The sequence below is a fragment of the Rhinoraja longicauda genome, chromosome 21 (assembly GCF_053455715.1).
Source record: "Rhinoraja longicauda isolate Sanriku21f chromosome 21, sRhiLon1.1, whole genome shotgun sequence".
Taxonomy (NCBI): domain Eukaryota; kingdom Metazoa; phylum Chordata; class Chondrichthyes; order Rajiformes; family Arhynchobatidae; genus Rhinoraja; species Rhinoraja longicauda.
Genome location: NC_135973.1, coordinates 11,919,797 through 11,940,315, shown reverse-complemented (window position 1 = coordinate 11,940,315; position 20,519 = coordinate 11,919,797). Strand labels below are relative to the sequence as shown.

General features: G+C 44.8%; 1 protein-coding gene across 1 annotated transcript in view; it reads left to right on the top strand.

Annotated features, from left to right (window-relative positions):
• Positions 1 to 20,519, top strand: part of baiap3 (BAI1 associated protein 3) — an 89,606-nt gene that overhangs the window by 67,477 nt on the left and 1,610 nt on the right. Inside the window, exons 22-33 of the mRNA XM_078417773.1 lie at positions 1,141 to 1,261; positions 3,157 to 3,300; positions 3,799 to 3,876; positions 5,463 to 5,678; positions 7,700 to 7,768; positions 8,295 to 8,374; positions 10,000 to 10,108; positions 14,164 to 14,235; positions 15,308 to 15,391; positions 16,482 to 16,602; positions 18,880 to 19,003; positions 19,503 to 19,705. Coding sequence (XP_078273899.1) covers positions 1,141 to 1,261; positions 3,157 to 3,300; positions 3,799 to 3,876; positions 5,463 to 5,678; positions 7,700 to 7,768; positions 8,295 to 8,374; positions 10,000 to 10,108; positions 14,164 to 14,235; positions 15,308 to 15,391; positions 16,482 to 16,602; positions 18,880 to 19,003; positions 19,503 to 19,705 — 1,421 coding nt within the window. The remainder of the gene's footprint in view (positions 1 to 1,140; positions 1,262 to 3,156; positions 3,301 to 3,798; positions 3,877 to 5,462; positions 5,679 to 7,699; positions 7,769 to 8,294; positions 8,375 to 9,999; positions 10,109 to 14,163; positions 14,236 to 15,307; positions 15,392 to 16,481; positions 16,603 to 18,879; positions 19,004 to 19,502; positions 19,706 to 20,519) is intronic.

Genomic DNA, 20,519 nt, shown 5'->3' with positions numbered 1-20,519 from the left:
CACAACTCCTTAAAATAAAATTTTAAAATATGTTAAAAATACTCTGTAGGTCAGAGAGCTCCAGGGAGAAACAAGTAATGTTTCAGGTTGGAGAAACAAGGAACTGCAGATGCTGCTTTGCTAAAGAAGGCACAAAGTGCTGGAGTAACTCAGCGGGTCAGGCAGCATCTCTGGAGAACATGGAGCAGTGACATTTTGGGTCGAGGCCCTTCTTCAGAATGATTGTGGTGGAGGGAGAGAGGGTGGGGAGGGGGGAGGAGAAAGCTGGAAGAGAGAAGGGGCAGGACATAGACTACAGGTAATAGGTTGATAAAGGTGAGGAGGGTTTTTTGATAGGCTGATGGTAGACAGAGAGGCCAGAGATGAAAAGACAGAAGGTGTAAGACAAAAGGATTGAAAGGTTGTGGATTGTGAAGCTAGAGGAGGGAATGTAGGTGGAAGGAGAAGGGGGGGGGGGAGGGGGGGAGAAATAGGTGAGAATCTAGGTGAGGCACAGGGCAGAGGTGTTAAAAGTTATGGTGGATGATCCTCAGTGTGAAGGCTGGTGGGCTGCAAGGTCACAGGTTGGGAGGGTATATCTTTGTTTCAGAGGGACAAGAGCAGAAATACAGGAAATGGACCGGGCATGGTGGAGGATCATGCCATCTTTGGTGTCGGAACCAGTGGTTGAAGAAAAAGAGATACAAAGCTGTAGAGTGGAAAGTGGCAACGTTGAAAGATACTTGGTGGAGACTGGAACAGAGTCCATAATAAGAGCTCTGATTATCCGGCTCATCGCTGTTCGATGGGACATTAAACTGAAGTAGCGTCTCCCCTTGGGTGAAGAAAAGCATGCTGGAGGTATTACCAAATGCTGGAGTAACTCAGCAGGTCAGGCAGCATCTCAGGAGAGAAGGAATGGGTGACGTTTTGGGGTCGAGACCCTTCTTCAGAACTCCATGCTGGACCTCAGTAAGCAGGGAACGGTGAAACACGCCGGAGCTAATTCCGCAGGGAATCGTTTTGTACTGATTCCAAGGAGCTGGAATTGGTCTAACATCGGATCCCAATGAACATTGTATTCAACCGAGCAGGAATGGAGTAATCTGGATTCCACCCGGTCTCTAAATCTGTTTATTTCCCACCCAACTGCTCCTACAGGGACTCCAATCTGGGACTTGGGAATTTCCATGAATGGTTCCAGATATCCATTAATAAGTGGCTGCACATTGTTCACGAGAAGTCATGTGAACGGATCACAAAGGCAGTGGCGGTGGACCAGGTACCTGATTTGAGTAGGTTGTTGGAATCAGCCAACTGTTCTTCATGTTTTTAAACACATTGACAAGGTAGGCATTTTGCTCCTGTTTACCTCTTACATTCAGAGAATGATTGTGCTGGCAGATCCAATCTGTTGATCAGTGAGGCAGAACGCTCCAATCAGTGAGACACAAGGAACCAAACATGCATTGAACACAAAACGCTGGAGTAACTCAGAGGTCAGGCAGTATCTTTAGCTTAGTTTAGTGTAGGAATACAGCGCCCTTCAGACCACCGAGTCCGCGCCGACTAGCGATCCCCGCACACTAACACGATCCTACACACACTCTAGGGACAATTTACATTTATACCAAGCCAATTAGCCTACAACTCTGTGCTTCTTTATAGTGTGGGAGGAAACCGGAGTTCCGGGAGAAACCCCGCGCAGGTCACGGGGAGAACGTACAGACAAGCACCCGCAGTCAGGATCGAACCCGGGACCCTGGCGCTGTAAGGCAGCAACTCTACCGCTGCGCCACCGTGCCGCTCATGTCCCTGGAGGACATGGATGGGCCAGAGAGAGGAGAACTTCTTCAAAGTAGGCATACTTTGAGGAGGATTTGCAGTGGAGCGATAAAATGGAGATATAAGGAACTGCAGATGCCGGAATCTTGTGTAGAACAGTCATCCATGTAGTCCAGTGATGCTGCCTGAATTACTCCAGCACATTGTGTTTGACTCACATCAGTGAACTCTCCAACAAAAGGAGTGGGTAAAATCCAAGATCAGCTTGTATGAGGTGTAAAAGCAGATGCAATGAGAGTTCAGGACAGAAGGATCTTGCGATGTACGTCCATCACTCCCTGAAAGTGGTAAACAAAGTCGAGAAGGTGTACAGTATAACTGGTAAAGATGGTGTACAGTATACTTGTGGAGGGACTGAGTATAAAAAGTTGGGGAGTCATCTTGCAACTGGATAAGAATTTAGTTGGGCCACATTTGGAACGCAGTTCAGGTCACCGCATTACAGGAAGGATACGTGTCTATATTCTGTGAGGGAGTGTTTGGAGCAGCTCAGGTCACCCATCCATGAAGAAGATTCAGTGCGTGGGTAGAGGCGTTGGAGAAGGTGCAGACGAATTTCACCAGGATGTTGCCTGTATTAGAGAGTACTAACCATAACGAGAAGATAGACACAGAAAGCCGGAGTACCAGCGGGCCAGGCAGCATCTCTGGAGAGAAGGAGTGGGTGACGTTTCAGGTCAAGATAAAGAGATGTTGATCAAATGTGGAGCAGAGGCCGAGAGATGGCCTGACAGAATTTTTTTAACGTAGACGGGCTAGTCTTTTTTTCCCTCAGGTTGGAAATATCAAGCATCAGAGGGCATAGGTTGGAGGTGGGAGGGGAAAGGTTTAAACGAGATTTGCGAGGCAAGATTTTTACACAGAGTGGCGGGTGCCTAAATTACACCGAGAGTTGTGGTGGTGGGGAGGGGGGAGGGGGGGGGGGGGGGGGTGGAAGCAGACGCGATAGAAGCATTTAGACAGACACATGAACAGGCAGGGGACGGAGAGATATTGTTTTAAATTGGCATTGAGGTCAGCACAGATCCGTTTCTGCGCTGCACTATTCTATATCCTGTGTGTGTGTGTGTGTGTGTATGGAGAGTGATAAAGGAGATTCAGTGGGTGGGTAGTGTTCTTGGCAGGGGTAAATGTACACAGGAACTGGCAGGAGCCACGGGGGGGGGGGGGGGGGGGGGGTGATCCAAGAGATGTTCGAGTCTTTTCTCCCTCTGCTGTTCTGAGCTCCCTTTGACTGAATTCATGCTGTTCATGTCTCTGCTGGAGAATTCTGCACTGCGCTGCCCTGTCCTTTCCGTTGATAATGACCGAATGTTTGTGTGTTTTTACCAGCTTGACCCTGTTGACACGCTGTCCAAACACAGCAGCTCAGCAGTCGATGTGGTGACCTGTTTCACTCAGATCAAGAGCTTCTGGCTGCAGCTGGCCTGGCCGGACCCAATGGGAGCGTTTGTGTTTGTAACAAAGATCACTGATGTGAGTATCCACAACAATTCCTCTGGGTTTCTTCAGAGAGAGAGAGAGAGAGGGATAGGGATAGGGATAGGGAGAGAGCTTGAGCAACCAAGCTATAAGCCCTATTGGGATCTGGCATAGTCATGCAAAACTGCTGATTGATCATCTGGCTGGATTTTAGATATCAGACTTCAGAGATACAGCGCAAAACAGGCCCTTCAACCCAAGAAGTCCACGCCGACCAGCGATCAGCCCCATACACCACCACTATCCTACACACGAGGGACAACTTACTGACAATTTTACTGAAGCCAATTAACCTACAAACCTTTATGTTCTTGGAGTGTGGGAGGTAACCGGAGCACCTGGAGAAAACCCACTTAGTCGCAGGGAGAACGTACAAACTCCATGGAACAAATGCTGGATATACTCAACGGGTTAGGCAGCATATGAGCAGATAGCTCTCCACACTGACCCGTCTGGTTCCAGGTACACTCATACTTCAGTGCTTTCTTTCAGGACATCTGTAATGCAGCTGTGATGTACTCGGAAATGATCAGACAAAAAGCAGACGATCAGAAGAAAATCACACAACAAGTGAGTACTGAGGGACCCCTGTGAACATAGAGTCATACAGCATGGAAATAAGCCCCTCGTCCCAACTTGCCCACACCGACCAACATCTCCCACCCACACTAGACCCACCTGCCTGCATGTGGCCCATATCCCTCTAAACCTGTCCTATCCACCATGTACCCATCTAAATCTTTCAATCACTCAAATCTGTCCTATTTTACTGACTCCAATCACCTATCACTGGACAGAAACATAGACAATAGGTGCAGGAGTAGGCCCTTCGAGCCAGCACCGCCATTCAATATGATCATGGCTGATCATCTAAAATCAGCACCCCGTTCCTGCTTTTTCCCCACATCCCTTGATTCCTTTAGCCCTAAGAGCTATATCTAACTCTCTCTTGAAAACATCTATAGAATTGGCCTCCTCTACCTTCTGTGGCAAAGAATTCCACAGATTCACAACTATCTGGGTGAAGAAGTTTTTCCTCATCTCAGTCCTAAATGGACTACCCCTTATTCTTAAACAGTGACCTCTGGTTCTGGACTCCCCCAACATCGGGAACATTCTTTTTGCTTCTAGCCTGTCCAATCCTTTAAGAATTTCATATGTTTCTATAAGATCCTCTCTCATCCTTCTTAATTCCAGTGAATACAAGCCCAGTCGACCCATTCTTTCATGACATGCCAGTCCTGCCATCCCAGGAATTAACCTGGTGAACCTACGCTGCATTCCTTCAACAGCAATAATGACCTTCCTCAAATTAGGAGACCAAGATTGCATACAATACTCCAGGTGCGGTCTCACCAGGGCCCTGTACAACTGCAGCAGGACCTCCTTGCTCCTAGACTCAAATCCTCTCACAATGAAGGCCAACATGCCATTAGCTTTCTTCACTTTACTTGCTGTATCTGCATGCTTACTTTCAATGACTGATGTACAAGCACACCCAGGTCTCGTTGCACTTCCCCTTTTCCTAATCTGACACCATTCAGATAATAATCTGCCTTCCTGTTCTTACCACCAACGTGGATAACCTCACATTTATCCATATTATACTGCATCTGCCATGCATGTGCCCACTCACTCAAACTATCAAATTCACTCTGCAGCCTCACAGCATCCTCCTCGCAGCTCACACTGCCACCAAGCTTCGTGTCATCTGCAAACCTGGTGAAGTCACATTTAATTCCCTCGTCTAAATCGTTAATATATATTGTAAATAACTAGGGTCCCTGCACCAAGCCTTGTGGCACCCCACTAGTCACTGCCTGCCATTCTGAAAAGGACCTGTTAATTCCTACACATTGCTTCCTGTCTGCCAACCAGTTCTCCATCCATGTCCATACCCTCCCCCCTATGCCATGTGCTCTAATTTTGCCCACTAATCTCTTGTGTGGGACCTTGACTTACTGCCTCTCCTCCCTGTCACTTAAGTTCATAAGTTAGCAGAAGGAGCAGAATTAGGCCATTCGGCTCATCAAGTCTATTCTGCCATTCAATCATGGCTGATCTATGCTTCCCTCTCGATCCCATTCTCCTGCCTTCTCCCCATAACCCCCCAGACCCTCGCACTAATCACAACTGTTTTCCTTCTTCCTTCTCAGCTGTGCATGGTCTTGAACAACATCGAGCACGTGCACAAGTACATCTGGAACCTGCCGAATGAGTTGGCGTGGCAGGAGGTGGAGACCTCTGTGGAGCAGCTGTGTGGGATGGAGGGGAAGCAGCAGGTGCGGAGAGCGCTGGACACACAGCTGCAGAGCATCGATGCGGGCATGCAGCGGCAGTCCAAGTACATGATCAACCAGCTGGTGGAGAAGGTAACCAGCAAGGCACAAGCTGACAGGTCCGAGCGACCGGATAAGATCAGGACCTGTTTTCATGCTGTATGAGTCTACGACTCTAGTGGAGATCAATTTGAATAATTAATCAATCAGAATATTGAAAAGCATAGATAGAGTGGATGTGGAAAGGATGTTTCCACTGGTGGGAGAGTCTAGGACCAGAGGTCATAGCCTCAGAATTAAAGGGCGCTGTTAAAATAAAGAGGTGAGGAGGAACTTCTTTAGTCAGAGAGTAGTTAATCTGTGGAACTCATTGCCACAGAGGGCTGTGGAGCCCAAGTCAGTGGATATTTTTAAGGCAGAGATAGACAAATTCTTGATTAGAACGGGTGTCAAGGGTTATGGGGAGAAGGCAGGAAAATGGGATTAGGAGGCAGAGATCAGCCATGAATGAATGGCGGAGTAGACTCGATGGGCCGAATGGCCTAATTCTACTCCTATAACTTGTGAACGTGAATTTGATCCTCTAGAAATTGAACTGATTTAGCCCAGATAGATTTGATCCAGTTGGGAATCAGGATAATCCAATAGGAATTGGTATCACTGGTGGAATTGGTGGAGTAAATGGCAGGAATTGCAATGGTCTAATGAAAATCAGAAAATCAGATCCTCGGGTCATTCGTTTAAACCAGTAGATTTTACTTTAGTGTGGATAGATTTGTTGCGGGCTGTTTCAATCAAGTTGGGACCAAACTGCTCAACAAAGTGGTGCAGCGGTAGAGTTGCTTCCTTACAGGGCCCGAGACCCGGGTTCGATCCTGACTACGGGTGTTGTCTGTATGGAGTTTGTACATTCTCACCGTGACCATGTGGGTTTTCTCTGGGTGCTCCAGTTTCCTCCCACACTCCAAAGACGTACAGATTTTTAGGTTAATTGTTGGCTTTGGTAAAAATTGTAAATTGTCCTTAGTGTGCAGAGTAGTGCTTGTGTACAGGGTGATCGCCGGTCGGCAGGGACTAGATGAGCCGAAGGGGCTGTTTCCACGCTGTAGCTCTAAAGTCTAAAGTCTAAACAAGGATCATTCTCTTCCAGTTGGGTCAATATGAACCCATTGGAATCTGTTTGATTTGTGGAGAGCAGTTGGATTTGGCCCTGTGAGAATCAACTTTACCTGGTACTGAATTATGCGATAAAGTGGGGCTTATTTGATACAATGGAATTGATTGATCAGTTTGATCCAATGGTGATTCACTGATCCTATGGAACTAGTGTGATCTGTTTAGGATTAGTGTGATTCAGTAGGAATCAGTTTGATCTGGCAAGAATCAGGTCTGATGTAGACCATTTTTACATGGTCAGGATAAGTTTGATCTAATTAACTGTTGTGTTCCCATACAGTGTATGTACATGGGCAGTGGAGGGTATATGGAATGAGGTGCCAGAGGAGGTAGTTGAGGCAATTACTATAACAACATATAAAGGACATTTAAATAGGCACATGGATAGGAAAGATTTGGAAGGATATGGGCCAAAGGAGGGCAGATGGGACCTGCATAGATAGGGCACCTTTGTCGACATGGGCAAATTGGACTGAAGAGCCTGTTTCTGTGCTGCATGACTCGAGTGGAGATCAATTTAATCCTCTAGAAATGTAACTGATTTAGCCAAGGTTGATCTGTTCCAGTAGCCAAAAATTGCAGATGCTAGTTTACAAAAAGAAGACACAAAGTGCTGGAGTAACTCAGCGGGTCAGGCAGCATCCCTGGAGAACATGGATAGATGTCATTTCGGGTCAGGACCCTTCCTCCGATTTCCTCAGCACTTTGTGTCCTTTTTTAATTGATCTAAGCCAGTTGGGACATAGCTGGGGCCAGGCTTGATCAGTGGTACTGGGGTTTGATCTGTTTGGAATCCAGGGGTAAGCCTATACCTACTGAGACCAACCACTGAATTGGTTAACAACCTCAGTGTGAAGGGATCACATTGGTAGGAATGTGGACATTTCCCCAATTAGCAGTCTGACACTATTCTGTTTTCCATGGACTTGTTTTTACAGATGGTCATTGACTTGCGGAAGTACATTCAGCACGTGAGCCTGTCTCCGGACTCCATCCAGCCTGATGATGTACGTGTCCTGGTGAGATTGCCGTAATAGAGTGCACGGGAACTGCTCAGCAATGGGGGCTTTGTCAACTCTCTGTCTCTGATCCCCACACATCTGGTCAATGACGAGATGTACCAAATCCACAGCAATCTCCCCAGTGTGCGTGTCAGCCTGATGAAGCAGGAAGCTGATCTATCCTTTGTGCTGAGTTCTCAGGGGTGGCGGTTAAGTGGGGTACTGAGAGTTAAGGGGGATGTGGCGATTGATGAACAACAAGAGGTTGGGTGAGGAGGGTCACGTGGAAAATGAACCAGGGTTTCAGTGGCATTTGATGGGGTGTGCATCTCTGAGAATATTGGAGATAGACACAAAATGCTGGAGTAACTCAGCGGGACAGGCAGCGTCTCTGGAGAGAAGGAACGGGTGACGTTTCGGGTCGAGACCCTTCTTCAGGCCTTCTTCGACAGTCGATCTGAGAATATTGGGCCAGGTGAGATTGGGCTCGACCGTGATGCCCTCACCCACACCTGTTTCTGTCTTGTTACAGGCGGTATCTCCTCTGATGAAATTCCTAGATGACAATCTAATCATCCTCAGTGAATGGCTAGTGCAGGAGAACCTCTGCAGGTAAATCAATTCAACAAAATCCAAACTGAATACAGAAAACAAACGCATTTACTTTGCTTTAGAGATACAGCATGGAAACAGGCCCTTCGGCCCACCGAGTCTTCGATGACCAGCGATCACCCCCTACACTAGCACTATCCTACACACTAGGAACAATTTACAATTATACCAAAGCCAATTCACCAGATTAATCCCTGGGATGGCGGGACTTTCATATGAGGAAAGACTGGATAGACTGGGCTTGTACTCGCTGGAATTTAGAAGACTGAGGGGGGATCTTATAGAAACATATAAAATTCTTAAGGGGTTGGAGAGGCTAGATGCGGGAAGATTGTTCCCGATGTTGGGGGAGTCCAGAACCAGGGGTCACAGCTTAAGGATAAGGGGGAAGTCTTTTAGGACCGAGATGAGAAAACATTTCTTCACACAGAGAGTGGTGAATCTGTGGAATTCTCTGCCACAGAAGGTAGTTGAGGCCAGTTCATTGGCTATATTTAAGAGGGAGTTAGATGTGGCCCTTTTTGCTAAAGGGATCAGGGGGTATGGAGAGAAGGCAGGTACAGGCTACTGAGCTGGATGATCAGCCATGATCATATTGAATGGCGGTGCAGGCTCGAAGGGCCGAATGGCCTACTCCTGCACCTATTTTCTATGTTTCTGTGTCTCTATCCGACAAACCTGTACTTCTTTGGACTGTGGGAGGAAACCGGAGCACCCGGAGAAAACCCACTTGGTCACGGGGAGAACGTACAAACTCTATACTGACAGCACCCATAGTCAGGATCGAACCTGAGTCTCTAGCGTTGAAAGGCAGCAACTCTACAGCTGCGCCACTGTGCCACCCTACAGAAATTTCTGCAGAGACTTCCATACCCTCAACATATTCCAAAGTGCATTCCAGCCAATTGAGTATTACTGAAGTGTAGTCATTGTTGTACTATCAAAAAGATAAGTTGTGCATTTGGGGTTATCTTTTCAATTTGCTGAGAGGACTGAAGAGTTTGAGACTTTATCCTGCAGCACCTGAAGAAAACGCACGTCACGCTTGATTAAATTCATTGGTTCCTCGAGCGTGGTCTCCAACCCCAATCCATATTGAAAAGCTCTACTCCATATCAGCTCTGAGGATACTTTGCACTGATCTAATGAATGCTGCACCTGCCCTGGGACTCTTTGATGGAACAAAAACCATCATGCTCTACTTGAATGGGAGAAAAGACTTGGATAGTATGTAGGGTGCATAACTCGATTTTAAATATACAGAATATTGCTGGAAAGAGAAACAGAGTCAATTTTCAGCTCAAAGACCTTGAGCTCCTTTTGTTATTTAAATTTTCTAGCATCCGCAGTTTCTAAAACTCCAATAATGACTCTATACCTTGTTTGACTACAACTGTTGCAGAATATTTTAGTATTACAGGCATCTTGAAAATAATCTGTCCCCGTGACTCAAGAGCTAACGTTCCACTGTGGAAACATGGAACTGCAGATGCTGCTTTACAAAAAATATATACAAAGTGCTCGGGTCGGGACCCTTCTATTGTTGCACTGGTTGAGCCTTTGAACCAAACCAAATTCAATGCTTCCATACGTCACTGCCAACGGATTTTTCTGTATTTCCTCAGGATATTGGCAACTTTGTGGAAATTGCTGTTGGATTTGATTGCTGAAGCATTGACTACAAATACTGGGGTGTCTGCTGAATTCTACGAGCGATTTCACTTTACTTTGGAGGTTAGAACACAGAACGAGGTCCAGTCACACAACACTTGCAGAAGCCCGTTCCCACTCTGTGCTCTGATTTCTATGTGGCACCCAACTGTATCTGTATCCATTGTATCCTGACCGTGACTGAGATGCTTAATACTGCACACACACAAAATGCAATGATCTTCATTTTCACATTACATGTTGTTGCTTTGTTTGTTCAGCTTACTCCTACCTTCAATCTCTGACCATTGCTTAGTGTACAGAATAATGGTTGGGCTCCTTAAATGGTTGCTTGGCTTGTTAAGGATTATTCCAGCAGGCACATTTCAACTTTGTAAGTCTTTTTGTTACACGTATGTTTCCAGGAAGCAAACAAAGTAAAGCAGAACATTGTGCAGCTAAAATAATATTTTTATGTGGGTACAATTATTTGCTTGATTCCAAGTTCAAAGCAGTTCAGAGTCATGGTATCATTGAGGGATATCATGTTCATAAGTTCTAGCAGCAGAATTAGGCCATTCGGCCCACCGTCTACTCCGCCATTCAATCATGGCTGATCAATCTTCCCCTCTTAACCCCATTCTCCTGCCTTCTCCCCATAACCCCTGACATTCGTACTAATCAAGAATCCATCTATCTCTTCCTTAAAAAATATCCAGTGACTTGCCCAATGAATTCCACAGATCCACCATCCTCCGACTAAAGAAAAGACTAAAGAAAAGATATCGCACAGAAACAGGCCCCTTCAGCCCAGCAAGTCTGAGTCAACCTTCAACCAACCATTTTCCTTAATTCAATTTTTATTCTCCTCAATTTCTCATTGACTTCTTCCAGATTCTGCTCTGTTCGTATGCACATTAGGGGCAATTTACAGAGGGCAATTTAATCAACCACCCAGCACATCTTTGGGACATGGGAGGAAACTGAAGAACCTGGAGAAAATCCACGTGGTCACAGGAAAAATGTTCAAACACCACACAGACAGCATCGGAGGTCAGGATTGAACTCAAGTGGTTGTCACTGTGACTTTACATAGAGGTTATAATACCTGTTAAGGTTTGGGAAAGGAGTTCCAGTCAATATCCATTTGTTAACAGAATGTAATTTTGGACGACATTTCTGTGGGTTTATGCCTAAAGCTCCATAAATATTTCTTGGTCTCAAGATGTCTTTGTTCTCATCTGCTCTAGGCTGCTTTTACTATCTTATGTTGGATGTCCTGCTGGAGTAGGGTGACCAGATAGCAAGTGTGCAAAGTAAGGACCCATTCTTTCAGTAAGGGGGTATGTGTTTGGTGCTAGGGGCAGTGGTATAGATAGTATTAAAACACAACAGATTGCTGGGCTCTATTGCCTTAACTAAGTTGAGGAAACAGTCCTTGAATAATCGATGCAGAGGAAGGGGATGAGGGAGACCTTGGTGGCTTTTCATGTCATTTGGACCAAAATGATTTCAGTGTCCGTTTAATAATAATATTAATTGAATAATACATTATTTTTAGAATTGGCTGCCAAGTTAATAATAGGAACGGTTGCATCACTTAAAGTTATTTTGTGCAGTAATGGGTATCATTTATAGCATGGCCTCGCCAAAAATTTGTAACTACTTTAAAATATTCTCCTATTTTAAAATTCAAAATTAACTCCTTGAGTCAACTGGTATCCTGTTTCCCAATTCTATAAACCTTCTCTCCAGGGAGACTCACCCCATTATAAATAGTGTTGGAAATACTCAGCAATGCAATCAGCGTCTATGGAGAGAGAACAAAAGTTAATGGTGCAGGTCCTCAATCTTTCATCAGCGCTGAAAAGAGTTTGAAATGATACACATTAAAAGTTGCAAAGGGAGGAGTAGTGTGGAGACTAGGAGAGAGTTACTCACATAAGACGTGATGGTAACAGCAGAGAGGCTGGTAAAGGAGAGGAATTAACAAGTGTGTCCAGGGAAGTGTGTTTAGAGAGATGCAAGTGAAATCTCAAATAAGAGAGAGAAAGAGAGAGAGAGAGAGGTTGAATGCTGCAAATATCATTGTCTGAGATCGTTAACCTCGGAGTTGAGCCTTGAATGCTGGAAGGTGACGCACTGTTCTCAAGGGTTCAATCATTGGAACAGTGTAAGAAACTAAACACATGGGTCAGATTGGAGAATGGGGGTTTAAAGTTACAGGCAACTGGAAGCCCAGGGTTACTTTGCACAATAATCAAAGGTGTGGCCCGATCTGTTTTTGATTTTTCCCCAACGCTGAGGCGGACACAATGTGAGCACCAAGCGCAGTACACGTAACTGGGAGAAGGAAAATTGAATCGCTAGCTTCACCTCTAGAGACACAGCGTGCGTTGGCAGCAGCGACAGCCAGACCTCAGACATGCTCTGTTCAACCAATCTGCTCCCGAACCTCCATCCCGTTAATATGGCGGATCAGCGTAGACACAATCTCTGCTGCAATCCCTGTTACTTTGCACACACACTCTATTGTACTGCAAACTACTTACAACCTTTCACTGAACTCTAGTCATCCTAATATTCACAAAATGCTGGAGTAACTCAGCAGGTCAGGCAGCATCTCGGGAGAGAAGGAATGGGTGACGTTTCTTCAGAAGAAGGGTCTCGACCCGAAACTTCACCCATTCCTTCTCTCCCGAGATGCTGCCCGACCTGCTGAGTTACTCCAGCATTTTGTGAATAAATCGATTTGTACCAGCATCTGCAGTTATTTTCTTATACTTCTAGTCATCCTAAACTGACCTGATGGCTTGTGTGGACTGTTGGCATTGCAATAGTCTCTTGAAAGAACATGGATAGGATGTCTGGTCATCCAATGCTAAAGTACGCTTGTTTTAAGCAGTAAATTATTTCTGAATTGAGCTCATCAAGTCTTTTGATGGCCAGGATGTGAATTCTCGACTAGATCTTCCAACCTGATGTAACAGGTGACCAATTCAACGTGCCACCCCTCCAATACTCACACCTGTCGGTTAATGTGTGTCCATTCATCTTTGTCTTTGGGAGTGTGTTAGTACGCTGCTTTCGGTTGACTGTCCATCCATTTCAAAGCTTATGTCCCTGATGTTACAATGTCTCTGACATGCAGACCAAATGTGCCAGTATTTCCTGTACAAATTCCCTTTGTTATGTCTTCCGTTGTTGTGGCTGCCAGATTCCAGATTTAATGTGAACTGTGTTCTTGCACTAATTACTGAACGGCCACGTGGCAGGAGCTTACACCAGGTTTCGCACCCTCCAATTCAACAATTGATGTCTGTATAATTGTCACTGATCATCACATCCACTGGATATCCGAAGGGGCTCCCTGTTACTTTGTGTTTATAAAGTGATGAATGCGGTTTCTGAAATGACAGAACTGCCCGGATAAGAGTGTCTGGAAGTGTATAAGATCCACCTGAATAGTCTGATAGTGTGGCATCTCCACTGCCCTGTACTAAAATGTCAGCTTAAACCAGAGGTACATAAAACTTTCTGTGTCAGGACTCAACTTTGGTTCTCAAGAAGCTCATTGGCTTTTGAACAGCATGAGCCTTCACATTCAATGGATCATACTTCACATTTTCCAATATCTTTAATGAGATTATACCGCTTGATACGCATCTCCTCCCTCTCCCTTTTTAGGTACTTTTAAGTCTTTTCTGGATGACATCTATTTTTACTGACTATCCTTCAAAGTTAATGACAAGGGACTGCACTGATCGATCTGATTCACCACCAGCCATTCATTCTCTCCCTAAGTCAGCCCTTTCCCTGAGTGCCATATACCCTCCCTCAACTAGGCATGAAGCCTCATGTTGATCCCTTCACTAGTTACCCCCCCAACATCTCCATCCTCAGGATGTCCTGTACAAAAGCCTTGTGGGTGCTCCAGTTCTTTGTCCAATAGCACCTGGTGTCAGCAAGTCACAGTGGTGGCCTAGTGCATTGCTGAATCTACCCTGGTCCTTCTGCATAACATGTGCCTTTATAATTCAATATGGTTCGGCCATTTGTTCACACACCGCTGTCTAAAGGGTCCAGTGTGATGCTGCGATGTCTTGCATTTCTGGAAGATTAATTCTGTTTCTCCCTAGGCTCTTGTGGTGTTTCTTCACGCTGAGGGACAGGGGTTGCCAATTCACAGCTTACGCAATGAAAGTTACAAGGTATATGGGTGTTCGTTTTACACTAACTGGTGGCTAGCTGCGTGGAACATCTCAGGATGGATATAACCAACAGTGGGAGATCATGGGGAAATCAAGTAAAGTGTCCAAAAGAAAAGGGGGAACAGAGAGAAAGATTGTTTTGACGGACTGGTGAGTCTTTAATTGGAGAAAACACAGGATTCACACTGGAAATAAGAAAAAAGATTCAATAGGTGTTCCACAGAAAAGGTGATTGCAATATGGGATCCATTCCCACAAGGGTAATGAAGATCAAGAATCAAGAATTAAAGTGAGATGCGTAGAGGAAAAATATTACAGGAAAAAGGCAGGAATGGAGCAAGAATAGAGAGCAAAGATCTCTTCTGCTGAGATATTTCTTGTTTTCTGAATGGAAACAGAAGGACTACTTAGAAAAAAACTTAGTAGGAGACCAAGCATATTTTATCCAGCACCCAGCTTTCTTTTGCTGCCTCTCTCCATCCTTTCTTCTCCATAGTCTTCTGTCTCTGCAATTCATCACTCACTCTCTCTCTCTCTCTCTCTCTCTCTCTCTCTCTCTCTCTCTCTCTCTCTCTCTCTCTCTCTCTCTCTCTCTCTCTCTCTCTCTCTCTCTCTCTCTCTCTCTCTCTCTCTCTCTCTCTCTCTCTCTCTCTTCTTCTCTTTTCTCAATCCCTCATCTTTCTCTTCTTTTCTGTGTCTCTATTTCTCTCACCCAGTTTCTCTTCAGGCCCCCTCAATTTCACCCTCTCCCAATTCCTGCTTTTTTCCTCTCAATGACTTTCTTTAATTTCTCTCTCACTCATATTCCTCATTCTCCATTTCTCCCGCTCTTTTAGGATGAAGATCAAAATATTCTTGATTCTACCCTATCTGTTTTTTTGTCTCCCAATTCATTAGACATTTCTTCAACAAGATATTGACCATATCTTAGGCTGTCCACTTTACTTCCACTCCTGCTTGTTGTCTGCATTACTGCCATGGATCAACCCCTGAATGTATTGTTGCACAATTGCAGATTCCCTTTTTAAAGTGTTTTCCTCATCTTTTAATCTTTGGAACCTTGGGTCTACAGGCACTGAAGGAGGAGTTGCATCTAAACAAGTGCTCGACGCTGGAGCTAATCGAGAAGGCCTATCAGGCAAAAATACAACAGCAGGTGAGGTACAACAAGGATCAGTTCCAATGCACAGCTCTGTCCACACTGGCCCCCCCATACACCACCAGGACAGGTATAACACAAAACCAAATACTGAAACCACTTCAGCACCTTTGGATAACGAAACATCAGCACCACATAAATTTAAAAGTCAAACAAGTTTTTAGTTGCAATGAAGCAGGAGGCAAGGGGGAAGAGAACAAAGGAAGTATCCATGATAGTTCATTGGCTATATTTAAGAGGGAGTTAGATGTGGCCCTTATGGCTAAAGGGATCAGGGGGTATGGAAGAAGGCAGGTACAGGTTACTGAGCTGGATGATCAGCCATGATCATATTGAATGGCGGTGCAGGCTCGAAGGGCCGAATGGCCTACTCCTGCACCTATTTTCTATGTTTCTATGTTTCTATAGGCGGGAGGCAAGAGAGGTTGATTGAAATAAAGATTGGGATGAGATAGGGTGGTGGTGGTAATTGCAGCTGACCTGTCCAGAGATGTAAACTGAGAAAATGTGTAAGAAGGAAATGTAGATGCTGATTTACACCGAAGATAGGTACAAAATGCCAGAGTAACTCAGTGGGGCCAGGCTGCATCTCTGGAGAAACATAATAGGTGACGTTTCAGGTCGAAACTGCTGCCTGGCCCACTGAGTTCCTCCAGCACTTTGTGTCTATCTTTAGTGCAAACTGAGGATAAAACTGAACAAATCCTCGGCAACAGCCTGGCTGTTGACCTCGTCCTGAATATGAATACCTCAAAGTTGTCTATGAACATTTGGGATTGCTGTCGAAATCAAGAAAAATGTTACATCGACAATCCTGAGAAGAGTTATCCTCACACAATTGTATCGGCCAGAGCTTTCCAACACAATCCCTGGAAATGTCCAGGAGGTGGCACTGCAGTATGTAATAGGAAGCAGTAGCCCTTGGAATCTTCCATATTGACTCGGGGCCCCATGATATCTCATGGCATCAGATCAAATATGAGCAGACTTGTTGCAGTGCAGTATCAATATTATGGAAGGAGGGAGGAATAAGTGGGAAGGAATAACTCCACTGTAAAGGAATGCTAATTTCAGTGTTCCTTTCCAGAAATCCCCGGAGCCAACGCCGTATGGAATGCTCTGCATTAAGTGCCACTATGAAGTTGCTGAGCACAAGCTGTACATTGACATCTTGCACGCGACGAACCTAATTGCTTTGGACACGAATGGTGAGAGTGGTATATTTGCCAGACTTAGTTTTTATACCAGTTAGGAACAAATCACAGATGACCTTCTTTAGTCAAAGAGGGTGGTGAATCTGTGGAATACTTTGCCACAGAAGGCTGTGGAGGCAAAGTCAGTGGATATATTTAATGCATAGATAGATAGATTCTTGATTAGTACGGGTGTTAGAGGTTATGGGGGGAAGGCAGGAGAACGGGGTTAGGAGGGAGAGATAGATCAGCCATGATTGAATGGCGGAGTAGACTTGATGGACCGAATGGCCTAATTCTACTCCTATCACTTATGATCTTATGATTCACACAGGGAATACTTTGTAATCCTCCTTCCAGAGTGGGAGAAATTAAGCAATCATTAAAAAAAAGTAGAGGGATGTCCAAGAAATGGACAGAAAACATGGGAAAGGACCTTGCTGAATACCTTTGCTTAACACTCGTGATTCTTCTCCAACTTTCACTGATTTTTAATTACATAGGCACTCGAGTGTCCGTTTCTCTTTTGTTTAGTGTAGTTTAGAGTTTACAGATAGAGCATGGACGCAGGCCCTTCAGTTTGAAGAAGGGTCTCGACCCGAAACGTCTCCCATTCCTTTTCTCCAGAGATGCTGCCTGTCCCGCTGAGTTACTCCAGCATTTTGTGTCTACCATTAGCCCATCGAGTCCATATTGACCATCAGTCACCCACTCACACCACTTGTATGTTATCCCACTTTCTCATTCACTCCCTACACTCTTGGAGCAATTTACAGAGGCCGATTAACCTACAGACCCGCACATCTTCGGGATGTGGGAGAAAACTGGTGCACCCAGAGGAAACCCACGTGGTCAAGGGGAGTACGTGCAAACTCCACATAGGCAGCACCCAAGGTCAGGATCGAACCCGGGCCTCTGACGCTGTGAGTCAGCGGCTCTACTCACTGCGCCAATGTGCCGCCCCACAGGTTGTAAACACTGAGAGAACTCAGGAGCCCGAAATTGATCATTAAATTTGACATTAAATTTGGAGCAAACACTTCTAACGTTATGTGATTGCCCTAATGAGAATATTGATTAACCTTTGCTTGCTCATCTTTTAAAACAAGTGATTTTAGATATGTGAAGACTTAGTTACTGCAGGTTAGGTTGAATGGAGGAAGATGCATTCAAATGGGAGAATGCAGGTTTGTGGTATTAATTAGTATTGACTTTGGGGTGTGGATAGGAAGATTTGTGAGATTTATTTAAGTCTAATACAGGGGACAGGGTGATGCTGAGGAAGTAGGGATTAGTCATGGATTGATACAAAATGATGGGGAGACATTGAGGCAGTGAGAATAACTTAACTGTTGACCGTGAATGGAGAGGAGCTGAGTTTAATGGTGTAGTGGGATCAGTTAGGGATTGGTTTATGGTTATGAGACGAGGTTGAGGCAATTAATTTAGGATCGATAGACAATAGGGATAGGAAGAAAATTCTGTGGTGCACCATTAGGTTGCTATTTCCTATTTTACAACAGTGAATACACTATAAAAATAACCTACTTTAAATGCAATAAAAGTGCTTCTTTGCAATGTCCTGAGGTCTTTAGTGACGTTTAGAAGTGTGATATTTTTCATTGTTAATTTATCAGCTGCACAAGTCCCTGTAGAGGCTTAATGATGGAATAAATTTGGTTAACAGCGGGAGAGCTGCTATTGGTAATAGTCTGAATTGTTTTCATGACCTCCTCCATTTGATTTTAATCTGTGAGCTGCCAGTGCTGAGGTTCAGTTGACAAGCCTTTACTTCCAGGACCAAGCTGAAACGAAGCTGCTGAAAGGGTGTGGGGTTGATAGAGCAACCAGCAGGGTTTACATTTGTACTATTCCTATCATTACAAAACCTCTCTCTGGTCATTAAAGACCGATCAAACGTAGTCTCTTCAAATCCACGAATTGAGCCATTCTGGTCTACCGATGCAGTCACAGGGAGAACGTGCAAACTCCATACAGACAGCACCTGTAGTTAGGATTGAACCCAGGTCTCTGGACCTGTGAGGCAGCAACTCTACTGTTGTGCCACTGTTCTAGCCATCAGTTTCCAAATTCACTCCAAAACTGAGGCGCTAAAATGTATCCCACTAAGATTAATTATTGAGATGTAGGTCAAAACTGGTCATTCAGGATACGATCTTCAAACGTTGCAATTTGCAGGAACCCAGTCTATCATTGTTTGGGCTTGGTTGGGATGAGGTGCAGACATGTGAAGCTGATGATTGACTATTCTCTTGGTGTCCCTGTTTACAGGTCTCAGTGATCCTTTCGTCATCATCGAACTCGCTCCTGAACACCTCTTCCCAGGAGCAAAGAGCCAGCGAACACAAGTCAAGAATAAAACACTGCACCCTATTTTCGACGAGCAGTTTACCTTGTCAGTATTTTTCCTCAGTTATCTAAATTACTGCATCCTTTCTCTCAACATGCACTGGGTTGATAAAGTGCAGGTTAGAAACAGAATTAAACTTCCTCCAATAAACCTCCTCAGGGCAGATACAAAAGATATTACATACAGAATAAGCTCCCTCTACACTCTCCCCACCAAACACTCATGGGTAAAGATAGGCACAAAATGCTGGAGTAACTCAGCGGGTCAGGCAGCATCTCTGGAGAGGAGTGTGAGACTTTTTGGGTCAACTCTTCAGCAGGTCAGGCAGCATCTCTGGAGAGAAGGAATGGGCGACGAAGAAAGGTCTCGACCCGAAACGTCACCCTTGCCTTCTCTCCAGAGATACTGCCTGTCCCGCTGAGATACTCCAGCATTTTGTGTCTATCTACCTATTTCTGATACCCATCTCAGACTTAGAGGGACTTAGACTTAGACTTAGAGGATTCTACTTTTCAATACTTACTACAGTGCGGCTTTTTTTCAGCACGGTGTCGGAGAAGTGCAGCAACGACATAGCTTGTCTTCACTTCACAGTCATGGATCATGACTGGCTCTCGACGAATGACTTTGCAGGAGAGGCTGTATTGCTGCTACAGGAGATTCACGGGTTCCACAAACCTGCCATCGCCGGTGGAATCAAAAATATCTCCCCAATATTTCTAAAACTGACACACCCTGACTCCACTGGTAAGATATTAAAGTTTGATCTAATCATATGTTGGAAAATGCACCAGTCAATGTTTTATTTTACAATGCACATGTCCACATTCTGCATTGTTTCCTTTTCTCTATTGCGTACCTACGTAGTCTGAAGAAGGGTCTCGACCCGAAACGTCACCCATTCCTTCTCTCCTGAGATGCTGCCTGACCTGCTGAGTTACTCCAGCATTTTGTGAATAAATACGTATAGAATGATTTGCCTGGATAGCACATAAAGAGGGTTTTGTAGGAAGTGAACTGCAGATGCTGGTTTATACCGTAGACAGAAAATGCATTTGACCAGGACTCCATTTGCCTCGATATTATGAGGGGTCGATTAGAATGCAATATACGATGTATCTGCAAAATCTAGAACTGATTTGTATTAGGACTGAGGCTCACTCTTTAAAATTCCAAATTTCTCCTTCAATATCACCTCCCTTGATAGCTGATTTAAAAAAAATCCAATAAGCACAATGAATATCAACAAATATTTTCTTGAGTTGATCATTTTCTTTTTAAAAATTGTTTGCAGGACCAGAATGTTGCGTGCAAGGATAGCATTTATCGCCCATTGTTAAATACCTTTTGAGAGACTCTCGTGAGCTGCTTCTTAAAGTCTAAGTAGTGAAGATAGTTGCTGTTGGACTGCAGTACCCAGATTTTTACCCATTGCCAATGAACAATTGATGATGTATATTCAAGTCAGGATGATGAGGCATGGAGGGCAATTTGCAGGTGGCAATATTCCAATTTGTTTGCTGCCTGTATCCCTCCGGGTGACTGCAGATCAGTTGACCAG